The 19,232-nt window shown below is 37.7% G+C and overlaps 1 protein-coding gene and 1 long non-coding RNA gene across 2 annotated transcripts in view; both read left to right on the top strand.

Moving 5' to 3' along the window:
* The first annotated feature begins 1,100 nt into the window (after positions 1-1,100).
* On the top strand, positions 1,101-5,435 carry LOC127427431 (uncharacterized). Its single transcript, XR_007894936.1, has 3 exons — positions 1,101-1,424; positions 1,694-1,804; positions 1,907-5,435. It is a non-coding gene; the product is annotated as an uncharacterized LOC127427431 (long non-coding RNA).
* Positions 5,436-5,651: 216 nt separating this feature from the next.
* LOC127427376 (integrin alpha-M-like) overlaps positions 5,652-19,232 on the top strand; it is a 62,226-nt gene continuing 48,645 nt past the window's right edge. Inside the window, exon 1 of the mRNA XM_051674957.1 lies at positions 5,652-5,790. Within this exon, the coding sequence (XP_051530917.1) occupies positions 5,748-5,790 (43 nt within the window). The 5' untranslated portion in view covers positions 5,652-5,747. The remainder of the gene's footprint in view (positions 5,791-19,232) is intronic.

Raw genomic sequence — 19,232 nt, forward strand, 5'->3', positions numbered from 1 at the left:
TGTATCCAAGCATGTTAACAGAAAGTTGAGTGGAAGGAAAAAGTGTGGAAGAAAAAGAAGCACAACCAACCAAGAGAACCGCAGCCTTATGATTGTCAAGCAAAATCGATTCAAGAATTTGGGTGAACTTCACAAGGAATGGACTGAGGCTGGGGTCAAGGCATCAAGAGCCACCACACACAGACGTGTCAAGGAATTTGGCTACAGTTGTCGTATTCCTCTTGTTAAGCCACTCCTGAACCACAGACAACGTCAGGGGCATCTTACCTGGGCTAAGGAGAAGAACTGGACTGTTGCCCAGTGGTCCAAAGTCCTCTTTTCAGATGAGAGCAAGTTTTGTATTTCATTTGGAAACCAAGGTCCTAGAGTCTGGAGGAAGGGTGGAGAAGCTCATAGCCCAAGTTGCTTGAAGTCCAGTGTTAAGTTTCCACAGTCTGTGATGATTTGGGGTGCAATGTCATCTGCTGGTGTTGGTCCATTGTGTTTTTTGAAAACCAAAGTCACTGCACCCGTTTACCAAGAAATTTTGGAGCACTTCATGCTTCCTTCTGCTGACCAGCTTTTTAAAGATGCTGATTTCATTTTCCAGCAGGATTTGGCACCTGCCCACACTGCCAAAAGTACCAAAAGTTGGTTAAATGACCATGGTGTTGGTGTGCTTGACTGGCCAGCAAACTCACCAGACCTGAACCCCATGAGAATCTATGGGGTATTATCAAGAGGAAAATGAGAAACAAGAGACCAAAAAATGCGGATGAGCTGAAGGCCACTGTCAAAGAAACCTGGGCTTCCATACCACCTCAGCAGTGCCACAAACTGATCACCTCCATGCCACGCCGAATTGAGGCAGTAATTAAAGCAAAAGGAGCCCCTACCAAGTATTGAGTACATATACAGTAAATGAACATACTTTCCAGAAGGCCAACAATTCACTAAAAATGTTTTTATTTTTTTTTATTGGTCTTATGATGTATTCTAATTTGTTGAGATAGTGAATTGGTGGGTTTTTGTTAAATGTGAGCCAAAATCATCACAATTAAAAGAACCAAAGTCTTAAACTACTTCAGTCTGTGTGCACTGAATTTATTTAATACACGAGTTTCACAATTTGAGTTGAATTACTGAAATAAATGAACTTTTCCACAACATTCTAATTTATTGAGATGCACCTGTGTGTGTGTGTGTGTGTGTGTGTGTGTATATATTACAAGTGGGCATTGAGCAAATTTGATCATAATAAAAATTGACTATATGACCCCTTTAATGTTGCGTTACCTTGTTCAATGTGTTTGAGACCCTCCATTATTTTTAGGTGTAACTAAAATGTTTTGGTGTTGTGAAAGATTCCAGATTGCTGGAGGAAAAGAGATGAGCAGCCCACCAGTACAGATTTTCTGAAAGTACTCACAAAGAAACATGTGTTGGTGAGTTGCATGTTTACTATCTATTCTAAATTTAATTAAAAAAATTATGGGTAACACCTTACAATAAGGTTCCATTTGTTAACATGCAGTCTCATGAACTAACAACGAACAGTGATATTTCACAGCATTTGTTAATTTTGATGAGTGTTAATTATTATTATTGTTATATTATAGAAAAACTAAACCCGTTTGACTAGAAGTTGAAATCACTGTCTTTATTTTTTATTTTCTAATTACTTATGTATCTCTTCTTTCTGTCTATGTGTCAGAACTGCTCTGTTGCAGTGTTTGCAGTGTTCAAATGTGATCTGAATCTCATGAAAAATAAATGGAAGTTCTACAACATCTCTAGCAATGTGACCTCTGGGTGGATTGAGCAGGTAGCTAAAATTAAAGACCTTGAAATAATAGATAAGATATTTCTGCCATTTTAATATTCACTCAGATCTTCATTCTAATAGTCAATTGTTATTTTTTCTTAGATTGGGTTTAGATTGGCTTCTTTTCAGCTGATCAGTACAGCATCTCTAGATTTTGATGAGATCAAATATATTTACTTCTCTGACTCCCTCAGCCCTGCACAAGTTTGCAAGTAACACATATGCATTCACTGAAGCCTATCATTTTCTAATTGTTACATGTACAACCTGAGATAAGTGCATACGTTTTATAATATTTTAAATGGTATACTTCATTCTATGCTTTAAACATGATGAAATGTTTAGACTTTACCTTTTGGTTTCAAAGGTAAATATTCAGGTGGAGGTCTATGAGGAACCCAGTCTCATCAAGGAGGTCACTGGAGGTGTTATTGGAGGACTGTTGCTCTTCTGTCTCATTACAGCTGTCCTCGTTAAGGTACAATACACCAGCCTTTTCATAATTCTTAAATACACTAAATTGCCAAAAGTTTGTGGATACCTGAACACCAACATTCATGTGATTTGTTGAACCATTATTTTCAAAACCATAGGGACTAATCCCACACTTTATTGCTATAACAACTTCCACTCTTCTGGAAAGGCTTTCCACTTGATGTTGAAATAGAGCTGCAGGGATTTGCTCCCATTAAGACACAAGAACATCAGTGCACTAATGTTGGGTGATTGGGCCTGGCTTGCAGTCAGCGTCCAATTCATCCCAAAGGTTTTCAGTGGGGTTCAGGTCTGTGCAGGCCAGTCAAGTTCTTCCAAACCAGACTCAGTACATAATATGCACCTTGCTTCGTGCTCAGGGGCATTGTCATGCTGTAACAGGAAAGGCCCCCTCCCCAAACTACAAAGTTGGAAGCACACAATTCTTTAGAATGCCACTGTTCACTGCAGCATAAAGATGTGTATTCACTGAAATTAACAGAATAGCCAAACATGTTAATTAAAAGGGGGTGTCCACAAACTTTTTGCCATATAGTGAAGTAACAACACAATGTATAATAAATTCATAATGTCTCTGTCACAGTCTGTCTCCCTCACGTTTTCCAAGGACTCTTATTTTGAAGTTTTCCCCAGACTACATTTCCCACGGTACACTGCCCTCATCAGCCATCTGTTCCCCATCATCCTCACCTGTCTTCCATTCAATCATTAGTTCTGTTTGTGTATAAATACCCTCCTGTTTTGTTCACTGATTTTCAGTTCTCGTCCATGTAATCCTGATGTTAGTGTGTTTGGTTCTTTGTTTACTCCACGGTGTTTGTTAACTTCATCATCCTCACCTTCATTAAAAGCCTGTATATTGATCCATCACCTCTCGCCTCATCTCAACTACACACCATACTTGCGTGACAGAAGAACTGACTGACAAAGATGGATCTACCGGCTGTTAGAATCCTCCTCCTTGAGCAAGGGTACCGTCCGGTTGAGGATCACGTGCGTTTGTTTCTCTTGCTTGCAAATTTGGTGCACTATGGAGACCACTCTCCCTTCATTCCCTCTGTCCCACCTCGGCTCTATGTCCCTTTTGGCTCCACCATGGTCCTTCAGTCAATTGGCTTCTCCGGGGTCCCTCCAGCTCCCCCTTGGTCAGTCGGTCACCTACGCGTTGTCACTCTGAGCCTCCGGTTTCACCGGGGACCTCCTTCCCTTCGGCACCGCCTCGGTCCTCCGATCCTTCGGCTACTCTCCGGGCACAAAGTTCCCTGGCTACGCCCCTCGAGCCTCTCACGACTCTGCCTTCCCTGGCTGCTCCTCCCTTGGCTCCACCCCTTGAGCCTTCCACGGCTCTGCCTCCTGTCCCTGCTCTGTGGCTGCCTCCCAGGCCTCTGGATCCCACCCCAGCCTGAGGCCGCCTCCCAGGCCTATGGATCCCGGCCCTGAGGCCGCCTCCCAATCCCAGCCCTGAGGCTGACACCCAGATCTCCTGACTCTACTCCTGGATCCTCCCCAGTCACCTGTTTCCTCCTGCCCTTCTCCATCTTTATGTGCCAGGAGCCGCGTAGTAGTAGTAGTAGTAGTAGTAGTAGTAGTAGTAGTAGTAGTAGTAGTAGTAGTAGTAGTAGTAGTAGTAGTAGTAGTAGTAGTAGTAGTAGTAGTAGTAGTAGTAGTAGTAGTAGGTCTGTTTCCCTCATATTTTCCAAGGACTCTTATTTTGTTTTCCCCCGGACTACATTTCCCATGGTACACTGCCCTCATCAGCCATCTGTTCCCTATCATCCTCACCTGTCTTCCATTCCATCATTAGTTCCGTTTGTGTATAAATACCCTCCTGTTTCATTGATTTTTCAGTTCTCGTCCGTGTAACCCTGATGTTGGTGTGTTTGGTTCTTTTGTTTACTCCATGGTGTTTATCTTCACCTTCATTAAAAGCCTGTATATTGATCCATCGCCTCATCTCAACTACACACCATACTTGCATGAGAGTCTCTTTGTTTCTATTATTGGCTGTTTTTTTTTTCAAAAGAAATCCATACAACTGATGAAAAGTACAATACAAGAAGCTGAGTTTTACAATCTAAATGAAAATTAATGTTAAACTGATGAATTCTTCTACTGTAGTTCTAGCATAGAACTTGTGAATATGTATATTAGGACTGTCAATAAATGAAAATAATTGTAGAAAATCTAGACCAGGATTTCTGTGTTTCTTTTCTGTTCTTATGATTGATTTGTTAATAGTTTTAAACTTATTTGCCTGTCTACATTTTACTCAATCTCATCATTGATTGGTCCAACCCTCAACACAATTTTCAACCAACCACCCACAAATAAAGAATGATTGTGATTTTCAGTTCCTGTGTTTTAATGGACACACCCAATCCCCTACATGTGAACTCCTAACCCGAGCCCTTAATCAAATTAATTGGACATATCAATATTTGCTGAGAAAAGCCCATAAATGAGAATAATTAAAAGATATTACATTATTGTGTCAGACAAAAGCAAGCTCTGCAAAGCCATGCATTGTGTGAGGAACTGAATGAAATTTATGTTGATAGTCACTCAAAATCATTCCCTCTGCTCCGTTGTCAAATCTAGTTCACACATATCTATTTTCAGATCTGCTGCGTCAAGAAACATCACGCAAGGTTTGACAAATTACACCGTTGGTTACCATATGTTTGTAACCAAATGCAATGTGCAAAGTTTGAATATTAGACTGCTCCTTTAGAGCTGTTCCTTTACAGTTGTGTAATAAAGAAAAGTGTAATAATTGTATGTTGACCTTTCTGTTGATTTAAATGTCCTGTTAGAAAAAAAAAAAGTGAAGTGAATAATAGTAATGTCGCTATCACTCTACGCAAGAGAACACTTTATAGAAACATCCTTACTTGGCTTTAGTCACAGTATCCATAATCACTATCTATTTCCTATATGTCTAGCACTAATGAATGTCATTGCATTATGCACAGTTCTGTTTGTATCTGTCATACTTGGATAAAGAAACTCTTTCTACCACAGTTACTAGAACAACAGTATGGGGGTTTTATATACTGTAGATTTAAACAGTCCAATGCCTCATTACTTTTCCAAGTGCTTTTCATTAACAAACAGATGTTGAAATACAATAACTGTACACCACTTGGTATCTCTCCCCAGAATGATTTTCTTTAAAAGTCTCTCTTGGCATCTATTTAATTTGAATATTCAAAGAGTTGATAAACTGCTAGAATTAAATAAAAATAATAATAATACAAAAATGTCTCATGACTTTCCATTTATATTGAGCTTCTCTGAAACCTAACTTCCTCTTTGGCAAGTTTGTTCCTCTTTAGTTAGATGTTACCACCCTGTATGCAGCTGTAAACCACAGGACACTCTTTCACACATTAGCTCGTTGACTCTAGCTCACCTCTTGCATTCGCTGATTTATGTTTGACAAGTAAAGATGGACCACAATTTCTTGTGTATCAGCTTGTGTATCTTTTGTGGTAAGAGCTATTTATTTATTTTTTTTCCACTCATATATTTTGTATTTTATTTTGTACAGACCACCACTACCCAAGTCACACGATACATGGAGAGATTAATGAATGATTTAAAGAGATTTTTTGAGATTTTTTTTTTTTTAGCAAAACTTTTGGATTAGAAAAACCTATGTACCAGTTAAAGGGTATGAAAATCGAAACTGGTGATTTTAAAATGCTTGGAAAGAATGTGGTTCTTATATTAGAAGCAGAGTATGACTAGTGCCTTCCATTGACATGTTATGGATAAAACAAAATTGTCCTTATAAGGCAAGAACAAAATGCTAGTAATAAGTGTGAACTTTCTTTTCTCTCTCTCTCTCTCACTGTCTCTCTCTCTCACTCTGTATGTCTGAGTATGAGGTCTGTTAAATGTTATCTCACACATTCAAACATGCATTTTTGAGCGATGAGGTACTTTGACTGATCTTTTAATATTATCAAACAAGCAATTTATTTATTTATTTATTTTTTATATTAACAATTTTATTGATTCCAAACATAAAACACACAAACACAACATAAAATACGGAATCAATTATTCACATTAAACCCTAAATTGCATCAGATGGACCCTTGCATCTCTAGATGTAGACTTGATGCTTTTTAGAATCCTAGCCCACTCTCCTTCCTCCAATACCAAGTTTAAATGTTTCTCCCATAATCTCTTGAGAGAAGACTAAGCTCAATCCCCCAGACTCTGAATTAACAGGGAGTAATACACAGATGCTTCATGACCTTTCCCAAAAGCAGTAATCACCATTTCCAGAGTATCTGCCACTTAAGGGGGGTGTATACTACTCCCAAAAATAGTACAGAACAGGTGGCGCAACTGTAATTACCTAAAGAACTGGGATCTAGGAATCTTAAAATGTTGAACCAAATTATCAAAAGATCTCAGTACTCCACTCTCATATAGGTCACCAAGTGTAGTATCCCCCCTCCCAATCCACTCTGACCTACAGAAAGGGGACTTATTAATATGAAATTTAGGGTTCAGCCATATGCTTGAGGCAACATTTAAATAAATGTCAGAATTAAACACTCTGGACACTTTTGTCCAAACCACGTGCTAATGCGAGATAACGGGGTGTGACTTAACTTCTCCGGTTAGTTTGATAGAAAGGCTTTGCAATGACGAAATAGGGGCAAGGACTTCCTGTTCAATATGAAACCAGGTTGGGGCTCTCTCAGGTGGAAGTGACCAATGAGCCAAATGTCTGAGACCGAATGCATAATAATAAAACAAAATCTTGGGTAGGCCTAGACCACCTTTGTCAATTGACCTATGTAACTTGTTTAAATGTAATCTGGGACGTTTATCATTCCAAATAAAGGACTTCACTATGCTATCAAATTGTTTGAAATAAAAGAGGGGAACATCTATAGGGAGAGATTGTAGCAGGTAATTAAATTTTGGAATACAGTTCATTTTAATAACATTAACCTTCCCAATCATAGATAAATGTAATGAAGCCCACCTACTCACATCGCTCGAAAACGTTTTTATTTAAGGGTCGAAATGAACTCTAACTAAATCACACAAATTAGCTGGGAATAAAATGTCCAAATACTTAATGCCCTGTTTGGGCCACTGGAAGGTGCCCGGCTGTATGCTGTCAGCGCCAAAGCTTCAGATTTAGACCAACTGACTCTGTAACTTGAGAATTTAGAGAAGGAACAAATAATCCTGTGGAGGCAAGGCATAGATCTAATGGGGTCAGAGACGAATAATAAAATATCATCTGCATAAAGCAAAAGCTTATGTGCAATACCTCCCACCACCACCCCTGGAAAATCACTTTCCCTTCTTATCGTGGCAGCTAATGGTTCCAGGGCAAGACAGAACAATAATGGGGAAAGAGGGCAACCCTGCCGGGTGCCCCTATCCAGAGTAAAATAATCTGAAATTAATCCATTTGTTTGTACTGCAGCTACAGTGTGTCTATAAAGTAATTTAATCCATTCAATAAAAGTATTCCCAAACCCGTACATTTCCAAAATCTTAAAAAGTTAATCCCATTCTACCATATCAAACACCTTTTTGGCATCAAGTGAGATGGCAGCGACCAGAGTCTGATCATTCGCCACTGACCACATAACATTGATGAAATGCCTAATGTTATCAGAAGGGCTGCAGCCCTGAATGAAACCCACCTGATCTGTATGTATAAGAGATATCATAACTTTACTTAATTGGTTAGCCAAGATTTTTGACAAAATTACTAAGATGTTTCCAACTGAGCAATCAACAACAGATGAAATGAGGGACTTGTATAATTATATATAAAATCTATTCTAGAATAAATATTATGGACTGATGAAAAAATGTATAGTCCCTATCAGATGGGTTCAGAAGTCTCCAAATATCTGTAAGACCAAGATTTTTACATATCCTATGAAGCATCACTGTTGCTCTAGGGGGCTTACACACTTTTGCTTCACTATGATCAAGGACTGAGTCCATCAAAAGATTAAAGTCTCCTCCCAATATTATATCATGAGGGGTGCTAGTGGCTTGCAACTTCCCTTCAATAATGACTCTTCCTTATTTTTCTTTAATCTGTTTGAGACATTTGAAATTTAGATGTTTACTTATCAATGTAATAACTCCCCTGCTTTTACTTGAGCAAGCACTAAAGGAAACATGTCCACCCCATATCCTTCCTTGCAGGGAAAGATGCATTTCTTGAAGAAACACAATATCATATTTTTTATGTTTAAGAAAAGAAATAACCTTCCTTCTTTTTATGGGGTGCCCCAACCCATTCACATTCCACGTGGAGAGAGATAATCCACTCATATTTGACATAGATTGTGTGTCAAATATAAAATTATAAAGACCACATTCCCCATTAGTGCAACAATCAAACCCTGAACTTCCCCCCAAACCAAACAAACAGAAAAAAGAAAAACGTGCACATTAACCCCACGCACGATAGCGCCAACTGGCGTCCATCCTTCTAAACTCTAACAGTCCATGTACGCTTACGAGAGTCCCCGTGACAACTTTGCCATCAGATTGCTCAAGTCCGGTGCTTCTATACAAATTTTGTGAGACAGAATTACATAACAGAAAATAATCTATAAAACAAACTCCAGACAATAGGCAGAATAAACACAAAGAACGTGTAGATTAATTTACAAAACTGTCCCGAAGGAGTGTTCCTCCACAAAACAAACTCCAGCCGCTAGCGGAGCCAGCACAAAATAAATAAATAAATACAAATGTTTAGTTTCCTCGGGCAGTGAAACGAATGTTCAGTGAGCCGGCTGTTCATGAGTGCAGCAGATGACCTAATCCATCCAATGTCCTGCAAAAAATACTACACGAAACAAACTCCGGCCAATAGGAGGCATAAGCACAAAGAACATGCAGATTCATCCATAACTGTCCCGAAGGAGTGTTATTCCACAAAACAAACTCTGGCCGCTAGGTGGAACCAACACAAAAAGAAACAAAAAAGGCACCCGGCTTCCTCGAAGGGTCAAAGGTATGTTCAGTGAGTCAGTCCACTTGGAGGCATGTGAGAAACACACCATGACTACCTCAGTCCATTGATTTTATGAAAGACATCGCTTGTTGTGGGCATGTAAATATTTTGTGGCCATCCTTTGTATCTATTCTCAATTTGGCTGGGAACTTCATTGTAAAAGTGACCCTTCGTCGATGCAAATGTTTGTTGAAGGAGTGTTATTCCACAAAACATACTCCAGCCACTAGGCGGAACCAACACAAAAAGGAACAAAAAAGGCGCCCAGCCCAGCCAGTGTGTGTACAGCGAGACAGCCCCCTCGGGGGCCGCATTAGAAACACCAAATGGTTTACTCACCCCATGGACTCTATGAAAGACAATGCTTGTTGTGGGCATGTAAATATTTTGTGGCCATCCTTAGCATCTATTCTCAGTTTGGCCAGAAATATCAAAGCAAAAGTGATCTTCTGTTGATGTAAGAGTTTCTTGCATTCCTTGAATCGATCACGTTTCTCTCTTGTCGAATTCGCAAAGTCTGGGAACAAGAAAATGCTGTGATTCTTCCAAGAAAGCTTTCCTTTGCTCCTCGCCTCGCACAACACGAGATCTTTATCGGATGATCTCAGATATTTGGCCAGAATTGATCGGCCCTGTCTCCCTCAGCCGATCTGCGAGCCGGGACTCTGTGAGCTCGCTCGATTTCTAGCTTGTGGCCTGATATGTCGAGCAGACTCGAGCCTTCTTCATGCTCAGGAATTCCAACAATTCGGACGTTGTTTCACCTACTACGATTCTTCAAATCCTCCAGTATTTCAAAAACGCGTTCCAAATCTATTTTGGTTGCTAGCAAATTTCAGCCAATTCCCTCTCTGATGACTCCAGATAATCGATCCGTCTCTCGACATCCGACAATCTTGTAACCAACTCATAGAATTTTGTTTCTATCGCAGTAATCGATCGACGTATTACAGCAAGATCCTCTAAGTCAGCAACAACTTTCGTCAGCATCACCGACATGCTCGCAAGTTGCTGCTGGATTTCTCCCGTTGCACAGTCCAAACCGAGTCCCTGGTCTGCGGGCCTGTCTGATGTTTCAACTTGAGCACGTTAGCCTGAGGATTTTGAATTCTTTGCAATGTTGACTTCAAAAGAACAGATATGTAGCAGGGTGTATCGAATCTCACCGGTTTATGACAAAAAAAATAAATATTAAAAACTAGCAAAGTGCACAGAGCTCACCTTTTACACGTCCGCTCCTCGCATGGCGTCATGTGACTCCCAAACAACCTATTTTTAAGCAATAAAGCACTTAAGGCTGTGCTATTCTGAGAATATAGTGATGGCTAAAGGGCAGGGGCGTAGATTCCGGGGGGAGGTAATATCCCCCTTCCCCCCACAATAATCAAAACAAGCAAGTACAACCCTCCCATTATTTATACCATTATCAATGGAAACATGTAAATGCCTCACACTGCAACCCCCCCAATGTTCAAGCCAAATCTACGCCACTGCTAAAGGGTGTTGTTAGGCATGCCTACAACACTTTCAGCTATGGCTTATAGCTAGCATTGGGGAAGCTACTTTGAAACTGTAATTTGACAAGCTACACGCTACTCATAATTTAAAGTAGTTAAGTTACAGTCAAGCTACCCTTTTGAAAAAATAGTTAGCTAGACTACAAATTACTATCAAGAATTAGCTAGCTACACTGGAGCTACTTAATGAGGCAATATTTTTGCAATGTTACTATAAAACCAATAATAATAACGAAATATACACTAGCAACATATATTAATTAATACATGTATTAATGAAATACAATAAATGCATTTAATTAAATACAATAAATGTATTTAACACATTTAATGAATAGTAACATTAATGCATTTTATAATGGCCATAAAAAAAATACAAATAAAATAAAAACCAAAAAAGATCATTCAAAATGACATTAAACACTATTTAAAATATATATATAAAAAATATTCTAAAGGTATACTTCACAATTTTCAGTCCTCCTGCTGTGGCCAGTTGTAGCCTACTTCTCTAAAGATAAATTTTTTTATGACAAACTCTCCTTGGGCTGACATTTTGTCACATAATATTTAGTATGGATAATATATGAATAGAGATTCTTGGCTTGTTTCCGCTCTCACCTGTGTTTTTGTTAATTGTATTTTCAGACTTTTTTTTTGCCATTGACATGCAAGTGCCAGCTTTACAGGTCACATACAGAGGTTGTGCTACAAATATCTGACAGACTAAGTTGTAAAATTTTCATCATGGTCTATTTTCATCCGTCATATTAGTTTAAATATCCCTGATACATAGTAAAGGCTATTTGATGTTGTCTCAATATAGTCATTTTCAGTTAAAAGTGACTTTGTGTTGTAAGCGTGAGTCTGATAAAACAGGTGTGCTATTTAATAATTCGCAGAGTTGGGGAACGTCCTTTTTAAAGTGTACTTACATTATTGATGTTCCTTTCCCACGCATACATACAACACACAGAAAGAGCGCGAGAGAGAACATGTAAATAGCCAGAATAATCACATAAGGACACATATACAAGTGTAAACTGATGCGTAGTATCAAATACACAAAATGTATGGTAGTCCTAATTGTAGACATCACATAAATATGAAGACAAAGCCAAATCCCAGACATTTAGAGGCAATTTTGAAATCCCGGGCTGATGATTTTTTCAGGTCTGAAAAAGAGGACATGTCTGGGGGAAAAAATAACATATGGTCACCATGGGCACCTGCAGTATTTAATCTGAGGGTATGCACAGAAATCTGCCTAGAGATCTGCACAGGCCTTAAAATGAATCCCGACCCATACCGAGACCGTGTGGCAATGCTAAAAGCACAGTGAAACGTGATGCAGTTGTCAAAAGACATCCATCTAGCGAATGTTTACATGGAAAAGGCCCTTGTTCACATAACACAGCACTAGCTGAAGTTTCTCAAAGTTACCTCTCAAAAAGACAGACTTTTGTTTCAGTTGACTGTAGGTAAATTTACACTGTATCCAGCACTGTTTGTTCTCTTTATTCGTAAATATCCCGATACTGTTTTACTGTGTGAGAAACAACTCCAAATGATTCAGTGAGAGAGCGCTCTGTACGAATTGTACTAAATCACGAATCAATTCAGAACGTTTTGCAAGCCTGTTTGGCCAATTCACTGAAAAGAATCAACTCAAAAAAATTATTCATTTGCAAACTGGGGATTGCTAGTGCTTTTAAACAGCCAACAGAAATATGGGACACATTTCATGAATGGTGAAATAGTCTGAGAGTAAATATTTCTCAGGTCAGTCAGAGCGCTCATGGTACGCACAGTGCTTACTGCTGTACACAGTGTTGCCAACTACTTTCAATGAAAAGTAGCTAAAGCCTGCTCAAAAAGTCACTAAATGTCGCTAGATGACGTCATGCATTAATTAGCATATTCATGACGTCATTGCATAGCATTTGCATTCTGCCTTGTGTCAGCCCTTTACATCTGTTTGCTTCTCTCCTACTCTCTGTGTTCACATACTGTATTTTAATACAGCCGAATTCCCAATAAAGCTGTTCTCATGTACATATTTGTTCAGTTTTTGTTGTCAGACAATGTAACAAGTATGAAATAGTGACTGAAACAATGCCCATTAAGACTACATGTAAACCAGTAGTCACTTCCAAGCAATTTCCAAGCTGCAGCACTTCACTGTTAAATATCCTGATTTTATAACATAAGTTAAAGACAACGGCTGTGCTGTGATTTCGGCTATATTTACATGTAAAATGAGCACTCAGATAGAAAGTTAGAAGCGACAGAATGTCTTATTTTTTCTCTCACACAGCGCACAGCCTCTGTCTGGGTAACAGTGAGTGATAAGCAAGTAAAATAATGGTCAAATTAAATTGTTTAAAACAAAGGAGGAGCAAACCATACAGATTACTGTATAACTCTGTATGCACATGCGTAGCTCATTCACGTCTATGTCAGCTGCCGTGCGGTCAACTGAATGTGCTGCTCCTCTCTGCCACTCACTGAACAGAGTAGACACAGAGAGAGGTGTGCCTGCGGCAGGAAAGCAAGACTTCGCGCGGCAGTGCTGTCGACTCTTCTATGGAAAGTAGCTAAGGTTTGTCCAAAAAGTCGCTAGGTTTATCACTAGGTGCTTTTTAGAAAAAAGTCGCTAAAGTTGTCTGAAAAGTTGCTAAGTTGGCAACACTGGCTGTACAGCTGCAGACGCCACTGATGGTCACCATGTAATAATACATGCCATAATAAATTATTTATTTTACCAGTAATTTTATTTGTTTGACATGAAAATAATGGTTAATTAAATGCTAAAAGATATATAAAATGTCTTATCAAATAGTTGTGCATGATCTGAATTATTTGTCTCGCTGCTCCCAATAAAGCACAGATAATGTGAAATGAAATAAACATATTAAGAACAGAAAATAAATCCCTCAAAAGGCAATACCTTACTGAATTAGTTTATTAAAAAGTAAAGATGTTGTGTTGTCTATATTAAAAAACAAATTGTTTTGAACATACTTTGTTTCATAGAATAGAATTGTGTTATTTCTAGTGGTCAACCGATGTGGGTTTTTTAATGGCTGATGCCGATACCGATATCCAGAGAGCAGGGTGGCCGATAGACTGATATAATGCCGATATATCACACAATTTAATATAGTAACAAACCTAAAATTGCTAAAAAATAATAATCTCTTATTTAGCACTATGTATTCAATTTCACACAAAACAAAAAAATAATTTTGTATTTTATTGTATTGGTAGATAGCAGTTTCTTCAGATTTCTAATTACTCATCACATTTGAGTAATTTTAGTAATTTATTGATGAAAATTAAGAAATTGTTAATATATTAGAAAGAAGTAAATAACAGTACACACAGTAGTTCAGCAACCATGTCGCATTTACTCAAAAAATACAGAATCAAACCAATTGTACATACAGTGCGTAGTGAATAAGGCATTTAATTATAGTACACGTGAAACGCTTTTATCTTGGGCTGCATCCGAAAATGTAGGCAGCTGACTTGCTACCTAAACAGTTAATGGCTAAACTGACATCTGTTTTGAATGAATTGAACGCTTAAGGAAACTGATCTCTGAACAGTTTGAAAAGCACCTTATTTTCATCGTACCCTCGTAGACAGGCTCCAGAGGTTGCATTTTCCTGGTTTCGGACGCAGCCTTGAAGTTGTACTCACGTGCTCGTGACAGCATGGATCGCCAACTTCGTGATTTGTGAATGAGAGGAACTTTTGATCCTGATACTTAAGTTTTTTCTACTGAAGAAAACACTGGATTTTTTGTATCTATTTAAACGAGATATGCGCATATTTGAAGACAGTATAAAATAGAAGTTTTATTGATATTTGTCTTTTATCATCAGAAAAGTTACAGGGAACTTTTGAGGAGAGACTTTTAGAATACGTGCTTCAGAGGAAGATTTATGAGCTGTCCACAGGACTTCGGATTTATAAATATTAGACATTGAATTATAGGCGATGACGTCACCAGCCCAAATTCACCCAAAATAGTCTCGTTTGTTTGTGCTTCATTTGTGCCGGTAAAAGTGTCGTTTGTGCTGCTTCGGATTTTTAAATATTAGACACTGAGTTACAGGCGAATTATAAATGCTGATATTTATTGAATACAATACTGACGGAATAAAATAGATCTCTTAATGTTCACAAAAATCAAATATAGGTTAGTAGCAGTCTCGGTCATTCTGATTACTATATATTAGGCCTCTATATTATATATTTCTAAAATAGGTCTCTCTTGTTTTGTGTGTAGTCAGTACGATTTATGAGCAGTGAGCATTTTATTTTGGGTTTGTCATTTTAATTTCTTACCAAAATGTTGGATGAAGATGTTTTAATACAACAACAACTCCTTCTTATCAATGTTTTTGTAGTCGCTATGGTGTTTATTAAAAACTTTATTGGTGTTCAGACAGCAGCAGCTCAATATTCATCTGGTGTCTGTCGGACTCTTTTTCTGTCACACTTTCGCTCAGCTCTGGGCACGAGAACAAAAGCGCAAATCTCCTCGATGTGAACACACTTTTAGAGTCGAATTGCCGAAGACTTTCTGTCAAGACTAATCATCACATCATTTGTTCAATAAACAATTATCTTTACTCCATTCACTGGTCTTTCCTGATTGAACTTTTTATTTATTTACATGGAGTATCATCTGCTACACTTCACTTCACTTCACTCAACATTCAAGAGAGCTAAGATTGTCAATGTTTATTGAACAGAAAACTCATTGCTAATACTAATATATGCTAATTACAGTTGCACATGTGACCCATGTTAGTTTTTTGAATACACTGTGCATCTAGGGGTCAACATTACCATATTGGTCCTAATATAAGATATATTATCCTTATATATTATTACTATATTATATTATCCTTATATTCAGACCAATACAGTAATACATAAAAACAAGTTTATACTGAACATGACATTTTTTTGAGTCAGGATTATTTAAGTGGGTAATTATGTTTTGCTTATGCCAGATGCCCAAGAAACCAGCAGTCGACAGATTCCATTTTCACTGTCCTGTGTTCATCTAAAGAGGCCATATTCCAAAATGGCAACAAAACTACTCCTAATCTGGACAGAGCTTAGTAAACAGCTAGAAATCAAGATCACTGCAAAGGCTCTATACACTTTTGTTAAATTAAATAGACACAACATCTGGACTGCTTTAGGGTTTACTCATGAATGTGATCATGAAACAAATGGCAGTAGTGATGACAGAGGGTCCCTTTCACCCAGACCAAAAGATTGCTGGACTTTTGATCTTGAAGTTCCATTTCAGAAATGGATTGAATTCATGCCTGAAATGGTTAAATACAACAAGTTCTCTAAAACACAAAAAAGGGAATACACAATTTTAAGCCTGGAATCTGGACACATGTGATAAATCATCACACGTTTTTAAGTTTAAGTTTTTAAAGGTCCATTATTTGTGTTAATGGATGTTCGATAGTACACAGTAATTAAATTTCAAAAGTAAAATAATTTTGGCTTCATTCTTAATTCACGAGTTTCCACACACACACACACACATATATATATATATATATATATATATATATATATATATATATATATATATATATATATATATATATATATATATAGTACTAGTCAAAAGTTTGAAAACATTAAGATTTTTTAATGTTTATGAAAGAAGTCTCTTCTGCTCACCAAGGCTGCATTTATTGGATCAAAAATACAGTAAAACAGTAATATTGTGAAATATTATTCTAATGTAAATCAGTTGTTTTCTATCTGAATATATAGTAAACTGTAATTTATTCCTGTGATCAAAGCTGAATTTTCAGCATCATTACTTCAGTCTTCGGTGTCACACGATGCTTCAGAAATCATTCTAATATGCTGATTTGCTGCTCAAGAAACATTCATTATTATTATGAGTTGAAAACAGTTGAGCTGCTTTTTTTTTTTTTTTTTTTGTGGAAACCATGATACACAACCATTCAAAGGTTTGGGGTAAATTATTTATATATATATATATATATATATATATATATATATATATATATATATATATATATATATAGTATATTATGTATTATTTTATTTTATTATAATACATAGACAATTCAGTGTCTAATATTTAAAAATCCGAAGCAGCACAAACGAAACTTTTACTGGCACAAACCAGCACAAACGAAGCACAAACGATTGAGACTATTTTGGGTAAATTTGGAGCATGTGGGGGGCTGAGTGACCTCAGAATAACCTCTAAATACTATTTTAATACCTAAAAAACCGAAGCAGCACAAACGAAAAATTTTACAGCACAAACCAGCACAAACGATTGAGACTATTTTGGGTGAATTTGGAGCATGGGGGGGGGCTGGTGACGTCATCGCCTATAATTCAATGTCTAATATTTATAAATCCGAAGTCCTGTGGACAGCTCATAAATCTTCCTCTGAAGCACGTATTTTGCCGACGTTTTGCGTCTGTCGCTCGCGGCTCTGATATGCGGACACCGGTCTATTATTGTAGTAACACGATGGCATGTAACAAAAAAATGAACAGTGACTGGTCGTTTACATGTCTCAGACGCTTCACATACAAGCAGACGATTTTTGGCGCCCTCAAAAAAAAAAAAAAAAAAAAAAAAAATTTTTTTTTTGGCCAAACGGGACAATGTATTGGCCGATGCCGATCATTAAAACAAGTCAGAATTTCACAAATACCACTGGTTCTTTCACCATTTTCAGATACCCGCCCCTGTACCTCATGTAAAAGTAAACAAACTGTGGTTGGTCGTTTTACATAACCATCAGACAGCCTCTTATTATCCAAGTGAACCATAATAAGCTGCCAGTAGATGGCGGTAATGCACTATTTTAGTTAGTGATCTGCCGTTACAAAAGAAGACAGATGCCCTCTGAAGGTGCGTTCTAACAGAGAGTATTTAGCAGAAACGGGCCACTTCTATTAAAATGAATGGGAGAAATTGGACCGTTCTACAACGGATGTAGAAAGGAAGTCCCACCTTAAAGTTAAAAGAGTCAATCACCTTGTAGATTGCAGACATCACCTGTCAATCAACTCTAGAACGCACATGCGCATTAGCTATACAAGCCGGGAAATTGTGTTTTTAGCATAATATGAGGTAAAGAATCACAATTTATGATACCAGTAATGTCATGACTGGAAATAGCCTCCGATGAGCGTTCCAAAGATGGCCGACAGGGGACTGACTTGCTAGAAAGATTTTGGTTCTAATCGACCCTTCCTCGGATCCTCCGAAGTGGACTTCACATGGTATTCAGCCATCTTAAGGGAGATTCCAATCTGAAGCGAGCGTTTATGTTCAGTTGGTAGGGAACTGCAAACGGCATAGGGAGTAGTCCTTTTTCACACTCCGGGTTTTGGAACGTGGAAGTAAACGTTTGCAGGGTAAACTTCGGCAGCGGTGAATGGGAGACCACAGCAAATGTTATTTTCACTTACCCATTTGCTTAGACCAAAAGAAAAAATCCACTATTACATTTGAATGACTTTCCAGAAAAAAGAAAGGAAAAAAAAAATAGAGCAGTGGATTAAGCAAGTCAGATGGGAGAAGATGACAAATTTACTGTCACTCTCTCTGCAGCTGTAATAGAAACCCCCTTTCAACTGTGGTAATTCTTTTTTTAAACTAATTCCAGGGTAATATAACACAAACCATAATGTTATAAACTTACACTCAATATTTAAAAAAATTATCATATTGAAAGTTTGCTAGATTTACGCTGCTAAATAAGGCAGAAACGCATTATCACTGTGCATGGATACGTCACTTCACAGGAAGTGGTGAGGGATATTTACCCACCAGTAAGTTACAACTTAGTCTAGTTGTGGCGTAAATGGCACTAAGTCGCAATTTATTCACTACTAAATATGTGAGCGTTGCCCCATTAAACGTAGGTAGGATGTAACCCAGTAGTAATGGATGGAATAAAAAAAGCAGACTGATATTTTATAACATCAGTGAGCTCATGTTTTGGTTGATAGGCTTCAGTCCTTTCGACATATAAGATGATGTTGGCATTTACGGGAGAAAACATTATGTAAAAAACTTAATTCTTCAGCATGAAACCGATCTAACGGTGCACTTTCCTGTGAACGCCGCCCGGTGTCATGTTTAAACATATACGAAATATATAAAATATTAAAATGAATAAATGTCTATTTTTCTAGCTTGTTTTATTAGTATTGAATTATTTATTGTCCCTTATTTTAGATACAGTTATTGAATATTGCTATTTACATAGGCTAAATATACCATTAATGAAATCTTGTTTTATTACATATCGTATTTCAATTGAGATATAATTATTACAGCTGACAG

The sequence above is a fragment of the Myxocyprinus asiaticus genome, chromosome 36 (assembly GCF_019703515.2).
Source record: "Myxocyprinus asiaticus isolate MX2 ecotype Aquarium Trade chromosome 36, UBuf_Myxa_2, whole genome shotgun sequence".
NCBI lineage: Eukaryota > Metazoa > Chordata > Actinopteri > Cypriniformes > Catostomidae > Myxocyprinus > Myxocyprinus asiaticus.